The sequence below is a fragment of the Cnephaeus nilssonii genome, assembly GCF_951640355.1.
Source record: "Cnephaeus nilssonii genome assembly, chromosome: 19".
NCBI lineage: Eukaryota > Metazoa > Chordata > Mammalia > Chiroptera > Vespertilionidae > Cnephaeus > Cnephaeus nilssonii.
This window is the reverse complement of record NC_137090.1, coordinates 39,304,648-39,327,504: the sequence shown is the minus strand read 5'-3', so window position 1 is coordinate 39,327,504 and position 22,857 is coordinate 39,304,648. Positions and strand designations below refer to the sequence as shown.

General features: G+C 42.0%; 1 protein-coding gene across 3 annotated transcripts in view; it reads right to left on the bottom strand.

Annotated features, from left to right (window-relative positions):
* Window positions 1–13,943: 13,943 nt before the first annotated feature.
* The window catches only part of LOC307115222 (polyunsaturated fatty acid lipoxygenase ALOX12-like), a gene marked incomplete at both ends in the record, with an annotated part of 52,043 nt that continues 43,129 nt past the window's right edge, over window positions 13,944–22,857 (bottom strand). For all 3 annotated transcript variants that reach the window (XM_079798329.1, XM_079798327.1, XM_079798326.1), the window contains 6 exons: window positions 13,944–14,123; window positions 14,249–14,419; window positions 14,550–14,650; window positions 19,950–20,071; window positions 20,808–20,977; window positions 21,207–21,293. In XM_079798329.1, coding sequence (XP_079654455.1) covers window positions 13,944–14,123; window positions 14,249–14,419; window positions 14,550–14,650; window positions 19,950–20,071; window positions 20,808–20,977; window positions 21,207–21,293 — 831 coding nt within the window. The remainder of the gene's footprint in view (window positions 14,124–14,248; window positions 14,420–14,549; window positions 14,651–19,949; window positions 20,072–20,807; window positions 20,978–21,206; window positions 21,294–22,857) is intronic.

The following is a 22,857-nucleotide window of genomic DNA, read 5'->3' as shown; positions in this document are numbered from 1 at the left end:
GTTTGTTGAAAAGACTGACTTTTCCCTATTTAATGGTCCTGATGCCCTTGTTGAAAATCATTTGACTATATACAGAAAGGTTTCTTTCTGAACTATGTATTCTGTTCCATTGGTCTATATGTCTGTCTTTATTTCAGTACCACACTGTTTAGATGGCTGTAGTTTTGTAGTAGTTTTTGTAAGCACAAAGTGTGGGTCCTTCAACTTGTTCTTCTTTACACAATTGTTTGGCTCTTTGGGGTCCCTTAATATATATATATATATATATATATATATATATATATATATATATATATATATCCATTACAACCAGATGACTGGCCAGTAGCTATGACATGCACTTACCACCCGGGGCAGACGCTCACCGCAGGAGCTGCCCCTTGGTGGTCAGTGCACTCCCAGAGCCAACCTCCTGCAGTGGGCCAACCTTCTGCAGTCCCTCCCCACAGCAGCCAACCTCCTGTGGTCCCTTCCCCAGCCAGCTGGCCTTGATCAACCTCCATCGCCGGCCAGGCCAAGGGACCCTACCCGTGCATAAATTTGTGCACCAGGCCTCTAGTATATGTGTGTGTGTGTGTGTGTGTGTGTGTGTGTGTGTGTGTATATATATATATATATATATATATATATATATATATATATATAGTGTATGAGTTTTGTTTGTTTATAGCTCTGTGTCATCATTGTTTCTTTTTTTAACATTATTTTTAGTGTTGACACTATTACAGATGTCCCCATTACTCCCCCTAAACCCACCTCTACCCAGCCCCTTGCCTCTCTTCTCTCTGGCAATCACCACACTGTTGTCTGTGTCTATGAGTTATGCATATATGTTCATTGGCTAATCCCTTCTTTCATTTAGATTCCCCTCCCTCAACCCCCACAAGCTGTCAGTCTCCTCTATGTATCCATGCCTCTGTTTCTATTTTGTTCGTCCATTTATTTTATTCATTAAATTCCACATATACCAGTAATGAGATCATATATTTGTTTATCTTTGACTTGCTTATTTAACTTAGCATCTGTTCCATACTGCTGACACAAAAGATATGATTTTCTTCTTTTTCACAGCCGCATAGTATTTCATTTTGTAAATCTACCACAGCTTATTTATACACTCAATAGAGGCCCAGTGCATGAAAATTCATGCACTGGAGGGGGTTGTCCCTCAGCCTGGCCTGCCCCTCTCACAGTCTGAAAGCCCTCAGGGGTGGGAGGCGACCCAGCAATCAGGGTAAGGTGACACTCACCACTGGGGATTGAGCCTGCAATGCAGGCATGTGCTATGACCGGGAATTGAATCGAGACTTCCTGGTTCACAGGTTGACACTCAAACACCGAGACATACCATCCAGTACAGTATTTATTTTAAAATGATTGTGTTTGCTGAATTACGTTTCTTATGGCATCATTTTTTCTCCTCTTTTTTCTTTTTAATCTTGGACTTGTACCTTTATGGGGTAGCTTACCTAATCCCTGGAGATCCTTATTATCTATTTATGATTAACACTGAGGCAATTTTTCGGTGAGCTAGACGCTCTACATGGACAGTACTTACTGACTAGAGCAGTGGTCGGCAAACCGCGGCTCACAAGCCACATGCGGCTCTTTGGTCCCTTGAGTGTGGCTCTTCCACAAAATACCATGTGCAGGCGCACACGTACAGTGCCATTGAAACTTCGTGGCCCATGCGCAGAAGTCGGTTTTCGGCCTGGGCGAGTCTATTTTGAAGAAGTGGCGTTAGAACACTCAAGGGGCCAAAGAGCCGCATGTGTCTCGCGAGCCGCGGTTTGCCGACTACTGGACTAAAGGGTTCTGCCTTAGAATGAGGACCTGTTTCTCTTGTGTGTTAGGCTAATCTGCTGTAATGAGGATAGAGTGCCTCCAACAAAATAGAAACTTATTTCTCTTGTACATAATGCTCTAGACTAGTGCGTGAGCTTTCCAGTGTAGGTAAGTGGTTCTGATAAATACAGTCAACAAGCAAAACACCCATGGTGTTGTCCTAATTTAAATGATTGAAGCTAGTTTACTATTATCATGTTAACATTCCAAACTACTGGAAACTAAACAAAAGACATAGAATAGCAAGCCATTTATTTATTTATTTATTTATTTATTTATGAAAAATAAATTTTTATTGATATCAGAGATGAAGGGAGAGGTAGAGAGAAATAGAAACATCAATGATGAGAGAGAATAATTGATTGACTACCTCTTGTATGCCCCCTACTGGGGAATCGAGCCCGCAACCCAGGCATGTGCCCTTGACTGGAATCAAACCTATCTACTGAGCCAAACCAGCTAGGGCAAGCCCATTATTTTTAAGGAAGTGATCTGCAATGGCACACATCACTTTTGTTCATATGCCATAGACGTATGGCCAACTCTAGCAGGAAGGAGGGTGTCTCTGGGAAATGTAATTTCTATTTAAATGTGTGTATGTTTGAGTCTTTGTTATTATTTTAGCATCGCATTTATTGTACCTTAAGATGAAATAAAGGGGTAGGTTCTTTTATTTAATCTCAAGCCAGAAGTTTAGTCAAGTGTTTTGCCCCTCAAAGCAGAGTGAAGAAGTTTGTTTGTTTTTTTGTTTTGTTTTTTGGGTTTTTTTGTATTTCAAAGGTATTATTTCTTATCGTCAGAAAATTAAGCTCTTCAAGACTTGTTGTAAATAAAATAGAAAAGAGTAAATTCTTTTGTTTATGAAGAGATAAAAAGGATGGGGTAATACTCTGAGAAGGGATAGGGATGGAAGCAATCGAGTTGGATCCAAGGTATCTATGGCCAATACCACATCTAAATAATATTCTCAAATCCAAGAAGTACAGAACCAGTGGCCCAGAGAAATGTGCCCTGTGCTTGGTTAGAGGAAGAACCCTGGCACTGCACTAAGGCAAGGCTAGCCAGGACAAGGTATCTCAGCAGAATGGGGATTTGCTCAGCATGTGCTTTGAGACCTCACACTCCTCTCTTGAGTAGGAACATCACCTTCTGGTGCTCTCAGATGCCCCCCAGATCCCATGAAGCTCAATGTTCTGCCTGTGCTTTGACATCTCAGATACCAGTCATTCTTTCACTACATACAAAGGCCTCTCAACAGCATTCCAAGACACTCTCAAGCTCTCAGGGCACCACTTAGCAAGGTGAGGGACAAGTTCTCATGCATGTTCTTTGGGGCCAGACTGAGACATACATGTCAACCTAATCTGTCCTTTTTCATGGAAACATCTTATAATTAGACTAGAGGCCCTGTGCATGAAATTCGTGCATGGCGGGGAGGGAGGTAGAGGGGGGTGTTGTCCCTCAGCCCAGCGTGCAGTCTCTCCAATCTGGGACCCCTCAAGGGACCTTCATTTTTTCCTTCAAGAGTGGAGGAAAAACCCTAGATCACCTTCTTGGATTTGTATAACCCAAATTACCAAGAACACTGCAAGTGGTGGCCTACAGGGAGCTTAGCCAATGAGTTGTCAGAAAAGGTATTTACTCTCAAACTGGTTTGGCTCAGTGGATAGACCGTGGGCCTGCAGACTGAAGGGTCCCAGGTTTGATTCCTGTTAAGGGCATGTACCTTGGTTGGAGGCATATCCCCAGTGGGGAGTGTGCAGGAGGCAGCTAATGGATGTTTCTCTCTCATTGATATTTCTGACTGTCTATCCCTCTCCCCTCTTCTCTGTAAAAAAATCAATAAAATAGCTTTTTAAAAAGGTGTATCCTCTGCAGCTCATGCAGCCCCTGGGTTGTGTCCACTAGGCTAGGGGCGTGTCCCTGCCACCCGGTGGTGGCTGCCGGGGTCTCTGCACACCCCAGAGGCCAGCAGCCATCCCCCTGTGGAGGGCGCTAGGCTGGGGCGTGGACACAAACCGCCACTTGGTGCTGGAGCTTGGAAAGCCTCTGGGGCGGGGCGGGAACATCCCCATCTCCAAATGCCCCAAGGCCAGCAGCCAGCCCCACCATGGGCCCCAGGCTCGAGGCTTGCAGGGACCCTGGGCAGCACGCAGCAGTGGCCGCCAGGGTCTCGGCACACTCCAGAGGCCAGCAGGCAGCGCCCCCCCCCCCCCCCCCCCCCCCCCCCCCCCCCCGTCCTGGGCGCCTGGCTGGGGGTGTGGCCCCAAACCGCTGCTTCATGCGGGAGCCTTTGCAAGCCACTGGGGGCGGGGCAGGATCATCCCCGCATCGCTGTAGCAACGTGGGAATGTTCCCGCCCCACCAGGCGGCTTGGCGCCTATACCCATCGGCTTCGAGTGGCCAGGGAACGTTCTGGGACCCCTGCCACTCAGGACCCAAGCACGGGCCTACAGGCTAGGAGCGGCCTGGGTCTGGAGGATGTTTCCTGGACCCAGGCTGCTCAGCGCCCGCATATGCAAATTAACCGCCATCTTGTTCACTCTGATTGGCTGTGGGCATAGCGAAGGTGTGGTCAATTTGCATGTTTCTCTTTTATAAGGTAGGATTTGAGCTTAAATAACCTAACTTCAGAGCCCATGTTTTTAATCTCCGTGGGACAGTGTCTCCCAGTATTAAGGCATCCCATCATGATATTGAGGTTCCTCTGCTGATTAAGATATTGAGGATCTACATAGATGACTTATATTTCTCTTTTATTAAATTATTTATTTATTTCAAAATGTGTCAATGAGAAGCAGGGAATCTTGTTTTTATTTCTAACTGACTATTACTAATATAAATGAAACTATTCTTTTTTAAAATATTCATTTGGTATCTTATCCTGGTATTTATTTTTGTAGCCTCTCTCTTATTAGGTCTCATAATTTTAATTGAGTTCTTTGGTCTTCCCAGGAATACAATTACATCATCTCCAATAATGATCATTTTGTTATTTGTTTCCCTAAATGTACTTACATCTCTTCCTTTTCCATTCCAGCAACTGGGCTCTCCCAAAGAATCTGGAATAATGGTGATTACTGTGTTGATTTCTGACATGTTCCAGATTTTACGTGTAATGATTTTGATGACATAGATAACATTTCTGTTCTTCTTTATATATGCTCTTTGTCATATCAAGGAATACTTACTTTATCTCAACTTTATCTAGAGGATTTACTTAGATAAATGAAAAATGTATTATTTCAAAAATCCATTGTAAGTGGCAAGTGCCACAACGATATATTTTGTCTTGTCTTATTAATGTAATAAGTAATGTAGCAGAGATCCTGATAGAGCGCCTCTGTAGGCCTCCATGTCCTCATAGAGCTTGCAGTAAGTTTCCCCTTCTGCCCTGTTTCCTTTGGCAGCAATTTATATTGGAGCCCTGAGGAGCTGGAGTAAGTACGCCCCTTTGCCAATAGCAATAGGTTTCAATTAAGGGCCTCCATAGTCTGTGTTATACTGGTAAAACCCTATCTTTTCCCCCAAAACCCTAAAACCATTGGTATCCTTACTAGCTTTGAGATCATTGGAACTAATATCTCTAAGCTTTTTATCCCTGTTCATATCAGCTATTTCAAGAAGACTAATTCTCCATTTCATCTCTCATTCTCCAGACTCTAATCTCCAAACTCCAAACTCCTGGCATGATTGATCAATAAAAAAAAGAAAGAAAGAAAAAAATGTACAAATAAACTATATTAGTAATAAAATGTAGCCACAACTAGAATTGCTAAAATAATCATATACTGTATAACAAAAGGCTAATATGCGAATTGTCCCCACGAGCAGAAGTTTGACTGACCTGGAGTTAGATGTGCGCTGACCATCAGGGGGAGATGTGGAACATGGCAGCAGGCAGCAGTGGAAGTGCTACAGGCCCCAATGGGCCCCAAAAAGAGCAGAATCATGGCAGGATGGTGGAGCAGGTGAGCAGGCGGCACCAGGCCAAGGTGGGTCTGAAAGGAGGCCCTGGCTGGCTGCCAACAGCTGCTAAGGACCCTACCTGTGCACAAATTTCATGCACTGGGCCTCTAGTTATTAAATAAGAGACTATTGTGACAAGACAACAAATTTGATGAAAAATTTAAAACTTCCTAGAAAAAGTAGAATTAAATCTGACAGAAGACAAAATACCAAACTAGAATTATCATATAACTATTAAGTAATTTTAATTAGTTGTTTAAAATATTCCCTCCCACCATTGGAAAAAAACTTTCAAACCCACCAAAAATAGACAGTTGTAGAGGTGAGTTCTATAAAACATTTAATAAAAAGATATTACCAACCACAGATAATTCTTCTAAAAGTTTTTTCAAAGAAATGAGGATCACTAACTAAGATTTATTAAGCCATCTTCACAAAACCAGAAAAGTTAAATATAAGCCACTCATACTGATAAATATAATGCAAAAATTATAATCAAAATGTTATGTAGATATGAATAAAGGAATGGAGCAAAGGGAATCAGACATTAAGAAGCCTAATCTACTAGGAAATTGCAGCATTCATAGGCACCCAGGGAATTGCAGCATTTTCCCATCAAGGGGATTAACATCCCTCCCTCCCCAGGTATGGAGAAAAGACCAGCTTTCCAATCTGGATGAAGGAATAAACAATAAAGGGGAAATTCCTCTGCTGGGTGCATGTCCAGTAAAAGCCAAGATGGCACAGGGGGTGGTGCTTCTACTATGAGTCATGCTAGTAGGAACTAAGATAGTGACCATAAAGGGGAGGTACCTAGCCTGGGAAAGTGATTGGATTGGATAAGGGACACAGAACCCCAGAGGATCTAGGAAATGGATTGGTTAGAGGGAGAAAAAACAGAAGCAAGGAAAGGATAGGGACATTGATTAGATATGGTACCTGGATATAAGTCTGAGAAAATATAACAGAATTTAATGATATATAAAACAGCAAATTGGATATATCTCAAGAATGCAAAGTTGGTTTAAGATTAAAAACTTCATATAGATAAAGTACATTAACACACACAGATCACAATAGATTTTATTGGAGAATAACAAGCTGAATTTAATTTTACATGAAAGAGCAGAAGTCAAAGAAAAACTGTCACCTCTGAGACAAATTTGAAGAATGTATGTTATGAAGTAGTATGTTATTTTAATTATACTGTTGTAGTAATTATGTCAGTTTGGTACAGTGTAAGACAAACATATTAAAGAAAAAGTAGAATAAAAAACTCAAAAATACTCCCATTGAGACACAGAAATCTGATTTATACCAGCACAGTTTATTTAAAAGCCCATCCTCTCTCACTGATCAGTGAGAGAGGATGGGCTTTTATTTATTTTTTTTTTCCAATTTTTTTATTAAGGTATTATATGTGTACATATCTTACCATTGCCCTCCCCACACCCCCCTCCCATATATGCCCCCACCCCCCAGAGTTTTGCATCCATTGGTTATGCTTATATGCATGCATACAAGTCCTTTGATTGATCTCTTATCTCCCCCACCTCTCCCTAACCTTCCCCTTGTAATTTGACAGTCTGTTTGATGCTTTACTGTCTCTGTATCTATCTTTTTGTTCAAGATTATAATGTTCTTTATTATCCATAAATGAGTGAGATCATGTGGTATTTTTCTTTCATTGACTGACTTATTTCACTTAACATAATGTTCTCCAATTCCTCCCAGGTTGCCGCAAATGATGAGAATTCCTTCTTTTTTATGGCAGCATAGTATTCCATTGTGTAGATGTACCACAGTTTTCTGATCCAGTCATCTGCTGACGGGCACCTAGGCTGTTTCCAAATCTTAGCTATGGTGAATTGTGCTGCTATGAACATAGGGGTGCATATATCCTTTCTAATTGGTGTTTCTAGTTTCTTCGGATATATTCCCAGGAGTGGGATTACTGGGTCATATGGGAGTTCCATTTTCAGTTTTTTGAGGAAACTCCATACTGTTCTCCACAGTGGCTGCACCAGTCTGCAATCCCACCAGCAGTGCACGAGGGTTCCTTTTTCTCCGCATCCTCGCCAACACTTGTCGTTTGTTGATTTGTTGATGATAGCCATTCTGACAGGTGTGAGATGGTACCGCATTGTTGTTTTGATTTGCATCTCTCGGATAATTAGTGACGTTGAGCATGTTTTCATGTGTCTCTTGGCCTTCCTTCTGTCTTCTTTTGAAAAGATTCTATTTAGGTCTGTTGCCCATTTTTTTATTGGATCATTTATCTTCCTTTTATTAAGTTGTATAAGCTGCCTGTAGATGTTGGAGATTAAACCTTTATCAGTGATGCCATTTGCAAATATGTTCTCCCATGCAGTGGGCCTTCTTGTTGTTTTGTTGATGGTTTCTTTTGCTGTGAAAAAGCTTTTTATTTTGATGTAGTCCCATTTGTTAATTTTCTCTTTAGCTTCCATTGCCCTAGGGGCAGTGTCAGTGAAGAATTTCTTTTGGCATATGTCTGACATTTTGCTGCCTGTGGATTGCTCTAGTATTTTTATGGTTTCCCGTCTTATGTTTAAGTCCTGTATCCATTTTGAGTTTATTTTTGTGTATGGCGTAAGTTGGTGATCAAGCTTCATTTTTTTGCATGTATCTGTCCAATTTTCCCAACACCATTTATTGAAGAGACTGTCTTTATTCCATTGTATGTTCATGCCTCCTTTGTCAAATATTAATTGAGCATAGTGGTTTGGGTCAATATCTGGATTCTCTATTCTGTTCCATTGATCTATATGTCTGTTCTTGTGCCAGTACCAGGCTGTTTTGAGAACAGTGGCTTTGTAATACAGCTTGAAATCTGGTATTGAGATCCCTCCTACTTTATTCTTCTTTCTCAGGATTGCTGTGGCTATTCGGGGTCTTTTTTTATTCCAGATGAATTTTTGGAGAGTTCTTTCAAGGTCTGTGAAATATGCCGTTGGTATTTTAATGGGGAGTGCATTGAATCTATAGATTGCTTTGGGTAGTATGGACATTTTAATGATGTTGATTCTACCAATCCATGAACATGGTATGTTCTTCCATCTGTTTACGTCTTCCTCTATCTCTTTTTTCAGTGTCCTGTAGTTTTCCGTGTATAGGTCTTTTACCTCCTTAGTTAAGTTTATTCCTAGGTATCTTAATTTTTTTGGTGCGATGGTAAATGGGATTGCCTTTTTAGTCTCTCTGTCTGTAAGTTCACTATTGGTGTATAGAAAGGCCATAGATTTCTTGGCGTTAATTTTGTATCCTGCTACATTGCCGAATTCATTTATTAAGTCTATTAGTTTTTTGACGGAGTCTTTCGGATTTTTTATGTACAATATCATGTCGTCTGCAAATAAAGACAGCTTTACTTGTTCTTTTCCAATTTGGATGCCTTTTATTTCTTCTTCTTGTCTAATTGCAATGGCTAATACTTCCAGTACTATGTCAAACAGGAGTGGTGAGAGTGGGCATCCCTGTCTTGTTCCTGTTCTTAGGGGAAATGTTTTTAGTTTTTGTCCATTGAGTATGATGTTTGCTGTGGGTTTATCATATATAGCTTTTATTATGTTGAGGTATGAGCCATCTATTCCCACCTTGTTGAGAGTTTTTATCAAGAAAGGGTGTTGGATTTTGTCAAATGCTTTTTCTGCATCAATTGATATGACTATGTGATTTTTATCTTTCAATTTGTTTATGTGATGTATCACGTTTATTGATTTGCGGATATTGTACCATCCTTGCATTCCTGGGATAAATCCTACTTGGTCATGGTGTATGATCTTTCTGATGTACTGCTGGAGCCGATTTGCTAGAATTTTGTTGAGGATTTTGGCATCTATGTTCATGAGGGATATTGGTCTGTAATTCTCTTTCATTGTGTTGTCTTTATCTGGTTTTGGTATTAGGGTGATGCTGGCTTCATAGAAGGAGCTTGGAAGTGTTCCTTCCACTTGAATTTTTTGGAATAGTCTGAGGAGGATAGGTTTTAGTTCTTCCTTGAATGTTTGGTAAAACTCTCCTGTGAAGCCATCAGGCCCCGGGCTTTTGTTTGTCGGAAGCTTTTTGATGACTGCTTCAATTTCGTCCATAGTTATTGGCCTATTGAGCTGTTTAGATTCTTCTTGATTGATTTTTGGAAGGTTATATTTTTCTAGGAATATGTCCATTTCCTCCAGGTTGTCCAGTTTGTTGGAATAGAGTTGTTCGTAGTATTTTGTAACAATCCTTTGTATCTCAGCGGGGTCTGTTGTTATTTCACCTCTTTCATTTCTGATTTTGTTTATTTGGGTCCTCTCTCTTTGCTTCTTGGTGAGCCTGGCTAGAGGTCCATCAATCTTGTTTATCCTTTCAAAGAACCAGCTCTTGGTTTTGTTGATCTTATGTATTGTTTCTTTGGTCTCTATGTCATTTATCTCCGCTCTGATCTTTGTTATTTCCTTCCTTCTGGTTACACTGGGCTTTTCTTGCTGCTCTTTTTCTAGCTCTTTGAGTTGTAGGGTTAAGTAATTTATTACCATTGTTTCTTGTTTTTTGCAATAGGCCTGTAGAGCTATGAACTTCCCTCTCAAGACTGCTTTCGCTGTGTCCCATAGATTTTGGATTGTTGTGTTTTCATTGTCATTTGTTGCCATGATGTTTTTTATTTCTTCCTTGATCTCTCTGGTGACCCAGTCCTTGTTTAATAGCATGCTGTTTAGTCTCCATGTGTTTGATTTCTTTGGATTGTATTTATTGTAGTTGATTTCCAGTTTTATGCCACTGTGATCTGAGAAGATGCTTGATATAATTTCTATCTTCTTGAATTTGAAGAGACTTTGCCTGTGACCCAGCATATGGTCTATCTTTGAAAATGACCCATGTGCACTTGAGAAGAATGTATATTCTGTGGCTTTGGGGTGAAATGTTCTGAAGATGTCAATTAATTCCATCTGGTCTAGTGAGTCATTTAGGATTGCTGTTTCTTTGCTGATTTTTTGTTTAGAGGATTTGTCCAGTGGTGATAGTGGGGTATTAAAGTCTCCTACTATGATTGTGTTGCTATTAATCTCTCCCTTGATATCCTCCAGGAGTTTTTTTATGTATTTGGGTGCTCCTATATTGGGAGCGTATATGTTTACCAGAATTATTTCTTCTTGTTGGATTTCTCCCTTTAGTATTATGAAGTGGCCTTCCTTATCTCTTGTTATGGCATTTACTTTGAGGTCTATTTTGTCAGATATAAGTATTGCTACCCCAGCTTTTTTTTCATTTCCATTTGCCTGAAAGATATTTTTCCATCCCTTCACTTTCAATCTGTGTGAGTCTCTTGTTCTGAGGTGGGTCTCTTGTAGACAGCATATATATGGGTCGTGTTTTTTTATCCATTCAGCTACTCGATGTCTTTTGATTGGAGCATTTAGTCCGTTTACATTTAAAGTTATTACTGAAAGGTATTTGTTTGCAGTCATATCTATTTTTGTGTCTGTATTTCTTCTTACCTGTTTATTTCTTCTTTTTACAGTATTCCCTTTAGCAATTCTTGCATTGCTGGTTTGGTGGTGATAAACTCCCTGAGGCTTTTTTTGTCTGCAAAGCTCCTGATTTCCCCTTCAATTTTGATTGATAGTCTTGCTGGATATAGTATTCTTGGATTCAGTCCTTTGCTTTGCAACACTTTGTATACCTCCTTCCATTCACTTCTAGCTTGTTGTGTTTCTGATGAGTAATCATTTGACAATCTGATGGGTGTTCCTTTGTAGGTAACTCTCTGTCTCTCTCTTGCCGCCTTTAGGATTCTCTCTTTATCATTTATATTTGCCATTGAAATTATGACATGTCTTGGCGTGGGTCTTTTGGGGTTGATCCTGCTTGGGACTCTCTTTACTTGCGTAACTTTTATCTTTCCCATATCCGGGAAGTTTTCTGTCATTATTTCTTCAAATAGATTTTCTAATCCCTGCTGCTCTTCTTGTCCTTCTGGCAGCCCTATTATACGCATGTTACTTCGTTTCATGTTGTCCCGAAGTTCCCTTAGGCTTTCCTCCTGCTTTTTAATTTTTTTCTCCAGTTGCTGTTCAGCTTGAGCTTGTTTCTGTACCTGATCTTCTAACTCACTAATTCGGTCCTCTGCTTCTTGTAGTCTACTGTTGAAACTTTCCATGGTGTTTTTGATTGTAGCTATATCACTTTTCATTTCTTCCTGATTCTTGCATAAGTTGTTGATTTTCTCATCCATCCGATGTATAAATTCCATGACCATTACTCTGAATTCCTTTTCGGTCATGTTGCAAGCTTCATTTTCACTAATTTCCTTTCTTGGCGACTCCACATTTTCTTTCCTCTGTGAGTTATTTCGTTTCCCCATTCTGGCTATTACCAGAAAGCTCAAGCTTCTGTTTGCGTGGACCTGGGCCGTGTGCTGTGGGGACTTCGCTCCACCCTAGTTTCACTGAAGTGCTCTGACACTAGGACGTGTGGCTGTCTTTGGTTGGTGGGAACCAGACTTGCCCAGGATCAGTGTCCCCAGTGTTCTGTGTGGTCTCGTGTGCACATTTAGAATCAGGGGCCCTGTCTGCACCACACTGTTGGTATGTGCCGAGAATGAGATCCTTAGCATGTGCCAGGAGTCAGAGTTTCCCTGTGTCTGCACCAAGACTCGAGTGTCAAAGTCTCTGTTGCCTTGTGCGGTTTCTCGTTGAGAATCAGGGTCCCTGTGTGTGCACGCACCAACAATTGGGGTCGCTGGCTCTTAGTGTGAATGCGCTGTGAGTCAGGGATCCCAGGCAGCTGTGTCCGGCGTGCCAAATTCCCTGAAGTGGAGCTGCGTCCTGTGTGTGCTCTCTCTGCTGAGCCAAACCGGCTAGAGCGCACTTTCTTAAAAACCTGAAGGTGAGCCGGCTCAGTGCACTCTCCCAAAGTCCCAGAAGGGGGGCGGAGTCCGTCCTGCGCGCCAAATTCCCCAAAGGGAAGCCCCTCTGTGCAGGCTCTTAAGAATCTCCGAAGGGGGAGCTGTGACCCGCGAGCCAAATTCCCCCAAATTCCCCGAAGGGGAGCCCTCTGTGCGCACTGACAGATTTCCCCGACGGGGAGCTGCTTCTGTCCCGTGCGCGAGCGCGCGCCAAATTCCCTAAGAGGGAGCGCGTCCCTGCGCAAAGCTCGGCAGCTTGGGCCGGGGGCGGGTCTATCAGTTACTATGGCGCTGTCTGTGCGCGCTGTGCGCGCTCCTGTGTGCAGCTAGGGCGAAGGGCGCGTCTATCAGTTACTATGGCGCTTTCCGCGCGCTGTGGGCGCTCAGCAGCTTGGGGGAGGGGCAGGTCTATCAGTTACTATGGCGCTATCAGCGCCTGCGAGGAGGGGGATAGGCTCTTTGACTCACGGAAATCTGCCGGGAAGTCTGGATTCTTGTTGTTTGTTTGTCTGAAGCTGTGATAGCAGTTCTCTGTCCCCGGTGGCTGCAGGGTCCTGGTTTGTGTCAGAAGCCAGGATCTGAATCTCAGGCAGCTCTGTTTCTCAAGATGGCGTGGTCTCTGCGTCCGCACCAGCCGCCGAGAAGTGTCCGCTTTGTGCGCGGGGCTCCGCCGTCTACGGCTGCCCTGTTCGGGAGCCCCTTGGAAGACCTGCAGAATCTAACTGACTCTATCTCATACACACACACACACCACACACATCTACACTCTCCTCTATGGGTTCCTCACTCACACTCTCTCTCTCCCTACCTTCCTGCCGGTCGCCATCTTTCCCGAGGATGGGCTTTTAAATAAACTGTGCTGGTATAGTAGATTTCCTCAAAAGAAAATAGAATTGAACATTATTCCCATACTATATTTAAAAATCTATCTTAAAATGATTACATAATAAATGAAAAAGATAAATTTTCCAGACACAGGATAAGGCTACATGAGTAAATAGTTGATCTCTTTAAGGAATGTGTTTTCTAGCTAAAGATCATTCTGTTAGATGACTTGGAAGTGGGGACAGTGCCTCAGGCTAGTGATATATTCAGGGAGGGAACTCAGATAGGAAAGAAAATAGAACCGTAGCAATTCAGATCCAGAAAAACATAAAACTCAAAAGGAAAATGTTAACCCTAGTATCGGCCTGTGGTCTATGAAAGGCCATTATACTGGAACTCAGATAGCAACACTGTTCTCTATGCAGCTCGGCTTCAGGTATTCATAGGGAATGTCTAGCTGCTCATTCCGGGCCACTATCTCCCTTTCCAGGTTGTCCAGATCTGCTTGAAATTGTCTTAAAACAACCTTGGGCTCAGGGCCTGAGAAATATTCTTCTGTGTGATACCCCAGCGGTACCTGAAGCAGAAAAGAAAGGATTGATCACCTTCTAGTTCCAAGACACAGGGACCAGAGCCCAGCCCCACACTCTGAACTTTCTTTTCCATTACCACTGCCCCAGAGTTCCCCAAATCCGCTCTCACCATGTCTGGCTGCTGCCGGCCCACTTGCCTCACGCAAAGCATCTGAAGACAGCTCTGCCAGACATCTGGGAGTGAGCCCATCAGTGTGGCCATTGTCACATCTTCCTTGGTGGTAGGAGGGGGCATCCGCATTGTGCATGGGGCATTAGGGACCCAGAACAGCCAGTCATGCTGAAGGGGCAAGAATCTGGAGTCAACCAGGCACTCTGATACGCAGGGCTCTGGCTCCCAACTCTTTCCTTCAAACATACCCTAGACCAGGCACTTTCCCTCAGGGACCCAGGCTTTCAGTTGTCCATACCTGGCTGAAGTTGACTGCTGCATGCTGTGCAGTGCATCTGAAAATGCACATTGTAAGGAAATGGCAGAGCTGAGTTCGGGACTGAAAGGAGACTGGAAAACCTAGAAGAAGAAATACCAAAGTTTAGAAACTGCAATCCCTGAAAAAGATAGGGGATAAGTGCTATTGTCTGGAGATACCCAAATGTTAGAATTAGTGAGCATTCATTCATTCCGCCAGTCAGTCATGTAAAATAAAAGAGAATAAAATAGCTAGGAATATATTGAACCAAAGAGGTGAAATACCTGTGCACTGAAAACCGTAAGACACCTAAGAAAGAAATTGAAGATAAATACATGGAAAGAAATTCTATTATCATGGATTGGAAGAATAAATATTGTTATAATGTCCATACTACCCAAGGCAATCTACACATTCAATGCAGTCCCTATGAAATTCCAATTGCATTCTTCAAAGAAATAGAATAAATCAACCTACAATTATATGGAATCACTAAAGACCCCAAATAGCCATGGAAATCTTGAGAAAGAAGAACAGAGTTCAAGGCACCCTCATCATGCTTCCTGATTTCAAACTGTATAACAATGCAAAATTAATCAAATCAGTATGGTGTTGGGCAAACAGCAGACACATAGATGAATGGAACAGAAAAGTGAGCCCAAAAAAGGAGCCAGGAATATACAATGGGGAGAGGACAATCTGTTCAATAAATACTGCTGGGAAAACTGACAACCACATTTAAAGGAAAGAAACTGGACTGCTATTTTATACCACACACACAAATTAAGGACAAATGGATTAAAGTCCTGAAAGCATAATACTCCTGAAAGAAAACATAGGTGTAAGCTCCTTGGCATCTGTCTTGGTGATGATACTTTGGATTTGCAAAAGCAAAGGCAACAAAAACAAAAATAAACAAATGGAACTACATCAGGCTAAACATCTTCTGCACAGCAAAGGAAACTACCAAAGCCAGTCAGAGAAAGCTAAATATCACATGATCTCACTCATTTGTGGAATATAATGAACAACATAAACTGATAAACAAAAACAGACCCAGAGACAGAGAAGCATCAATCAGACTGTCAAGCCTCAGAGGGAAGGTAGGAGAGGGCGGGGTTAAGGGGAAGAGATCAACCAAAGGACTTGTATGCATGCATATAAGCCTAACCAATGGACACAGACACCAGGGGGGTGAGGGCATGAGTGGGGGGTGAGGCGAAATGGGTGGATAAGGACACATATGTAATAACTTAATCAATAAAAAAAAAAGAAGGCAACCTACCAATTGGGAGAAAATATTTGCAAATCTCATATCTAATATGGGATTATATCAAAAATATATAAAGAACTCAATAGAAAAATAAACCAGAAGTCTGATTAAAAGGTGGAAAGAAGATTTGAATAGACCTTTTTCTAAAGACACACAGATGGCCAACAGGTACATGAAAAAGTGCTCAACATCACTAATTAACAGGGAAATCTAAATCAAAATCATAATGAGATGCTACCTCACACCTGTTAGGATGGCTATTATCAAAAGAAAAGGAATAACAAGTATTGGTGAGGCTGTGGAGAATAGAAGCCTGTGTACTGTTAGTGGAAAGTGGTGAAGCCACTATGGAAACCAGTATGGGGATTCTTCAAAATATTAAAAATAGAATTAAATACGATCCAGCAAATCCATTTCTGAGTATTTATCCAAAGAAATAAAACAGTGACTTGAAAATATATCTGCACCCCATGTTCATTGCAGCATTATTTACCATAGCCAAGACATGGAAGCAACTGCCCTGGCCCATGGGGCTCAGTTGTTGGGCTTCATCCTGTGCAACAAAAGGTTGCTGTTTCAATTCCTGGTCAGGGCACATGACCCGGTTATGTATTGTGGGTTACAGGTTCTATCTCCTTAAGATGCAACCGTTCAATAGTTCTTATCTAATATCATTGTTTCTCTCTCCCTTACTCTCTCCCTAAATGTCAATAAAAAGTCCTTTAAAAAAAAGACATGGAAGTAAACTAAGTGTTCATCAATGGATGAATGAATGAACAAAATTATATATATTATTTACCTATAAAAAAGAAGAAAATCTTGCCAATAGTGAAAACATAGATAGACCATGGGTGGGCATTTTGCTAAGTGAAATAAGTAGCCTGAGACAGATAATTATTACATGACCTCACTTATATGTGGAATCTAAAAAAAAAAAAAATATAGGGCTAAGTGTGGGTGAAATGGATGAATGTGGTCAAAAGTTACAAAGTTCCAGTTATAAAATGAATAAGATATGGGATGTAATGTACAGCATGGTGGCTATAGTTAATACTGTATTGTGTATTTGAAAGTTGCTAAAAGGGTAGATCATAAAAGTTCTCATTAAAGCAAAAACTTTGTAACTCTGTGTGGTGATGGATATTAACTAGACTTACTGTGGTGATCATTTCACAATACATACAAATATTGAATCATTGTGTTGTACATCTGAAATTAATATATATCAATTACAACTCAATTTAAAAAAATCACAAGATGAGGGCTACAACCCTAAAGGTATAAGTGTAAAAGATTTTAATGGCACCTCATAAAGGAGGACATTCCAATGACTATTAAACCAAGGAAAAAGCATTCAATGCAACTAGTCTTGAAGAAACATAACTTAAACTCACAATAAAATAGATCTACATGCCCACCAATATGGCTAAAACAAAAAAGATAGAAATATCTTTTCATGTATTTGAGAGTATATGAAACAACAATAACTCATACTCTGCTAAAAGAAGTGGAAACTGGTACAACCACTTTGGAAAAGGGCCAATAACTACTGAGGCTGATTTTTGCATACTTTAAGTTCCATCAAGTCCACAGGAAACACACACAAATGTTCACAACAGCACTAATATTGATTGCCCCAAATTGGAAACAATACTAATTGCCCATCAATGGCAAAAAGGAAAAATAAATGGTGCCATAGTCATAAAATGTAGGTTCCCACAATGATAATAAACAAACTACATGCTACATCAACAAAGTAGGTAAATATCAAACATAGTATTCAGCGAATGAAGCCAGACATAAGCAAGTGCGTGCTTGTATTTCCATCTGTGGAAGGTCAAAATAAGTAAAACTAACCGACCTAGAAGTCAAGGTAATGGTTACTTTCACGTGGGTATGACGGGAAGAGTACACAGGGGCTTTCGGAGGGAGCTGGTAAGGTTCTGATTCTTGATCTTCATGCTAATTACACGGGTGTGTCACCAAAGTACACATCACTAAGTTGTGCACCTATGATTTCTGTAGCTTTCTCTAGGTTTATTGTATTTCAACAAAATTGCTGTCTCCCCAAAAGGGGTTCAGTGCTCACAGATAGCTGGGTAATGATGCAGAGAAAGAGAATTGATTCAGTTAAAATACAGGAAGGGTGTCAAAATCAGCTATCCATTCCACTCAATATACAGGTGACTGTTTTAAAATATAGTTTCTATTATTATACAGTTGTGCTGAGGCCAACAAGTCAGGAGATAACTGTCATGGAAAAGATATGTTATACTCACAGATCCCAAGAGATGGGTACCTGCCACACCACAGGGGACCACACTGGGAGCACCAGGATTGGTCAAGAGGCAGAGGGGGTGAGGGGAAAAGGTAGCAGGAGCCTTTGTCTTGATTTCCATGAGAAGGAACAGGAAAGACAGAATATGCCTGTTTAGGACAGGCTAGCTGCAATACTTCCAGTGGGCTGTGGACTGTGGTAGCTGTCCCTAGTCTGGTACCTGGCCTGAGGTGAGAAGGTCGGGGGAATAGCGGCCCAGAGTGTGAGAGCTCAATGGAACTGGTGGTTGGGACTTCGGGAATATGAAAGCATGCTCCCAGGGGAGTGGTTTGCTATATCTGAGAATCAGCTGGCCCTGGGAAGGGTGGTGCCTTCTGGGTCAGCAAGACTCCAAGATGTCAAAGTATCAAAACTGCAGAATAAACAGGCATGATGAATGCAGTGAGATGGGGTCATAGAGTTTGATGCCTGACCAAGGTCATCTACTGCATGGCTGGGCCTGGACTCTCCTAATCCACATGCTGATCATGTTGGGGAGGTATTTTTGTGTGGGGTGGAGCATATGATTAAACTCATCTAACACTATGTACTATGCAGGTTTTAGCACCGTCACACATTATATCATGGGATCTCAAAAATTCTGTCAGATTAAATGTGAGGATTGTGGCCAAATATATGTCCATTTTAGCTTTAAGGAAACTAAAAGTCAAGGTGAAAGAGATCTAGTGGATGGCTCAAGGTCACATAGATGGAAAGAGGCAGAAACCAGCACTTTGGAAACAAATTTTAGTGTGTGGCCTTTAATGAGAATAATGTGGGAATAACAGGGCAGAGAGAACATTGAAAGTTGAAGGAGAGGATAGGGGTAATCAGAGATTAAAGCTTATGTATGACTGTATTTTTTAAATGCTTAAGGTGGGTATTTTGTGGGAAGAGAATGGTTAGGGAGAGGAAGAAGCATCTTTTGGGGCATGGGATGCTTGAAAGACAGAACTGAAAAGTTCCAGAGAACATTTTGTTCTGAAAGTGTTGGGGCAGTGGGGGTGTTGCCCAGATCCTCCAAAGAAAGCTTCTCTCCAAGAATCTGGCTTTGGTATTTTAAACCCTGCATCATTGGTATTTTAAGGCCTATCCATAACAGCCTCCCAGTATATGTTTTTATCTGTTCCAAAGGCTGAAGATGGGCCTCAAGGTGTTGGTGTGAAGTATGAAGGGGCAGGGACTGAAGGACAATTTGAAATGAACCAAGCTGGCCCATATGTGCTAGAGAGAGAAGGATGAAACTAGGCAAAGCTCAAAAAAGCTATTTCTTCCTCACAGAGTAAAATGTGGAGTGGGAGAACTAAAGGTAGATCCTAGTGAGGAGATGAACAGGCAAGAGAAAACTGAGTCAGTTTGCACCTAGAAATGACCTTGCACTGTGGTAGTGTGGCGTGTCTGCACCCTCTGTGTGTGGTGGACAGTAGCAGGCAAGAGAAGGGTGGGGAAGCCAGAGAGGGACATTATGAACTTTGGTGGGAAATTTTTTTTTTCCTATTTGCATTCTTACAAAGAGCATCAGAGAGCACAAGCAGGTTTTGTACCCACTGGGCCCCAAGGTGTGGCAGGTTGAAGGCATCTGCAGTAAGAATGGGAGATGGCCATAAAGGTTGATGGTCAGGAACATTGAGGAGAATAATTCTTGAGTTTCTAGAATTGTCCTAATACTTAGGAGGTGAAAATGGGATTCAGATGATTCATGTGTGGAGGTCAAGAGGGTAATAAGGGGTCATGTTCCCAGAAGGCAAGGCTGACAAGGGGCTCTGGGCAGAGTTTCTTAACAGTTTCCTTCTCTGAGGAGGGATCTCACCTCGGTCCTGGGCCTGGCACAGCCCCACCTCAGTGATCTCCCGACACCAGGCCTGCAGCTCAAGGTCCCCTCTCACGACGTCATCCCTGTGGTAGAAGAGGTTGACAATCCCCTCCACGTACCTGCACAGAGGAGAAGGGAGCTGAGTACCTTGAGAGTACAAGGCCCTAGCCTCTAACTACTAGTCCTTTTTTGTGGATTCTGCCAAGCTCCTTCCACTGTATCTGGGGACAGATCACAAGACTTACTTTTTGGGACATCTCTGAGCTCCTTCTACACACTAGTTTAGAAAGGAAGGAAATGTGGGCCGTTAGTTTTTTGTTTTTTTTTAATATATTTTATTGATTTTTTACAGAGAGGAAGGGAGAGGAATAGAGAGTTAGAAACATCAATGAGAGAGAAACATCGATCAGCTGCCTCCTGCACACCCCCTACTGGGGATGTGCCCGCAACCAAGGTACATGCCCTGGACCGGAATCGAACATGGGACCCTTCAGTCCGCAGGCCGACGCTCTATCCACTGAGCCAAACCGGTTTCAGCATGGGTCGTTAGTTTTAATAGTTGCCTAAGCATGATTAATAACCATTCTTTCTAACAAAACCCTGGTTGTTCCAGAACCCCATGTCCCCATTCCCAGCTTTCCCAACCTAGGCTCTCTCTTATTCCACTTTCCTCCTTTTCAGATCCTACCCACTGTCTCCTCACTTTTCCTCATCTCTCCCAGGATTGAGACCTCTGCTCCCCCAGTCTGGACCTTCTTCTTTCATGTTCCTTATGCCCCATGCTGACCTCAAGACAGAGACCCACTCTCCCTCTCCCCAATGGCTGTCCATTTCTCAGCTACCACTCTCACCCACCTGGCAGTGATCTCCCAGAGCCGTAAAGCATCATGGGCATAGAGAGCACTTGGGATTCCCAGCAGGCCACGGTCAGCAAGATCTTCAGGAGCACAGAGGGAGCGGTAGGTCAGCTTAGCCATGGCCCGACGGAATAACTGCACATGGGGCCCTCCACCTGTGTTCATTGCCTGGAATTTGAGAGTTGACAGGTCTTGAGATAGAAGAAGGGCTTCAGAATCTTGGCATAGTGTATAAGGGATTCACAGTGGGGTTTACAAAATTGAAAGTATAAAATGAACAGGCTCATGGGCTTAAGGATCAGGACATTCATGCCAGGTGGTGTGAGCCTGTGAAGATGGCAGGAGGTTGTAGAGAGATACAAGATTAGGTGTCCCCATGCCCCCATTTCCTCTTTACCTGACTAAATATTCCACTATCTGAGTTGAAGTGTATCCGTCCCCGTATATTTATATCCATGGTGTAGCGGGTGTGTGGGATCAGGAGCTGGATGAAGAAGATTAGAGAAGGGTAGTTATTGGAGACCATCTTAATGCTTTCCTCCCTGCCAGTGCCTTTGTAGGCTGGTCTCCTTCTGCTTCTATGATCACTAACTCTCATGCTTTCCATGACTCTACTGTGAATGGGGTTATGGAGCCAGAATGACCTGGTCTTGATTCCAGGCTTAACCACTCACTTTGGTACTTGTACAAGGCAATAAACCCCTACATTTCAAGGTAATAAACTCCTACATGTCAACTTCCTCATCTGTCAACACAGATGATAATAGGTCTCCTAAGTCAGATGCTATGGTGGTGATTATGTGAGTGATATACAGAGAGTGTTTAGCTCAGTGCCTGGCACACAGAAGCATTGGTTAGGAGATATTATCAATACCTTTATTATATCCACCTTGAATGTAGTTGTCTGTTTAGAAGCTACCCCTTATCTTTCTATATCATTTCATGCTTCCTCTATCATTCACATCTTCTATTTCCCTAAACTAGCCTCTCTCCTCATTTTCAAAGCTCTCCCTCTAACCGCTTATTGTTTTACTCTTGGTTTCTTTGGGGGAAAGGATACCTTCAGTTAGCATTTTGGGAGCCAAATTAAGCTACCTGCTTAAGCAGCAAATGGGTTGTCATGAAATCTGTTCCTAATTGTCTCCTCTTTCCTGCTTTTTTTTTTTAACCTATTAAAAAAGTACACCTGCCTTGGCCACTGTGCTCAGTGCTTAGAATGTTGGTCTGAGCACTGATGGGTCATGGGTTCCTTTCCCAGTTAAGGGCATGTACCTGAATTGAAGTTCAATCCCCATTTTTTGTGTGTTCTCTCTCACAATGATATCTTCCTGTCTCTCCTTTCCTCCCTTCTATTCTCTCTAAAAATCCTTGGAAAATATATCCACAGGTGAGGAGGAAGAAAAAAAAATTATATAAATTACACTGAATCCTGACATGGGCTTCTTTTTATCTTAGATTATTTTTGTTTCAGTTTTAACCTGATTAATATATAGGATTCAGGCAGTTTGGATATTGACCAGAGCTTTTTGATGCTGGAAAAAGGGAAGGACACAAGTGATACTCCCATAATCAAGAATCAAGAGAGCTCAGATTGTTCTTTTCAGAAAGTTCATGGAGGGATGCTGATGTCACAGAAAACACTAAGACCACAGCAAGGAATAAAGAACACAGAGCAGAGTTCCTAACAGCAATGACAGAAATGATGATGACAATAAAAATAACAGCAGAAAACAGACATTTTTCTAGCATTTACTCTGTAATGCCTTAACAACCCAACAATGGAGATAGTATTTTTTTTTATCCTCATTCAGAAATGAGGACCCTGAACACACATCTGTAAGTACTGAGACCAGGATTCAGGCTTCAGACCTGAGCAGTCTGAATCCAGAGCCTGCACAGGTAACCTTGGTAACTCCTGCAGGCTTAGCCCTCCTGGAAGTTCCAACAAAGACTGTCTACCATGGGATAGAGTTGCTATGGTGAGGGAACATGGCTGTGGAGGGGGGCTTATCTAGTAAAAGGGCATTTTGAAATGTAAAATTGAGCAT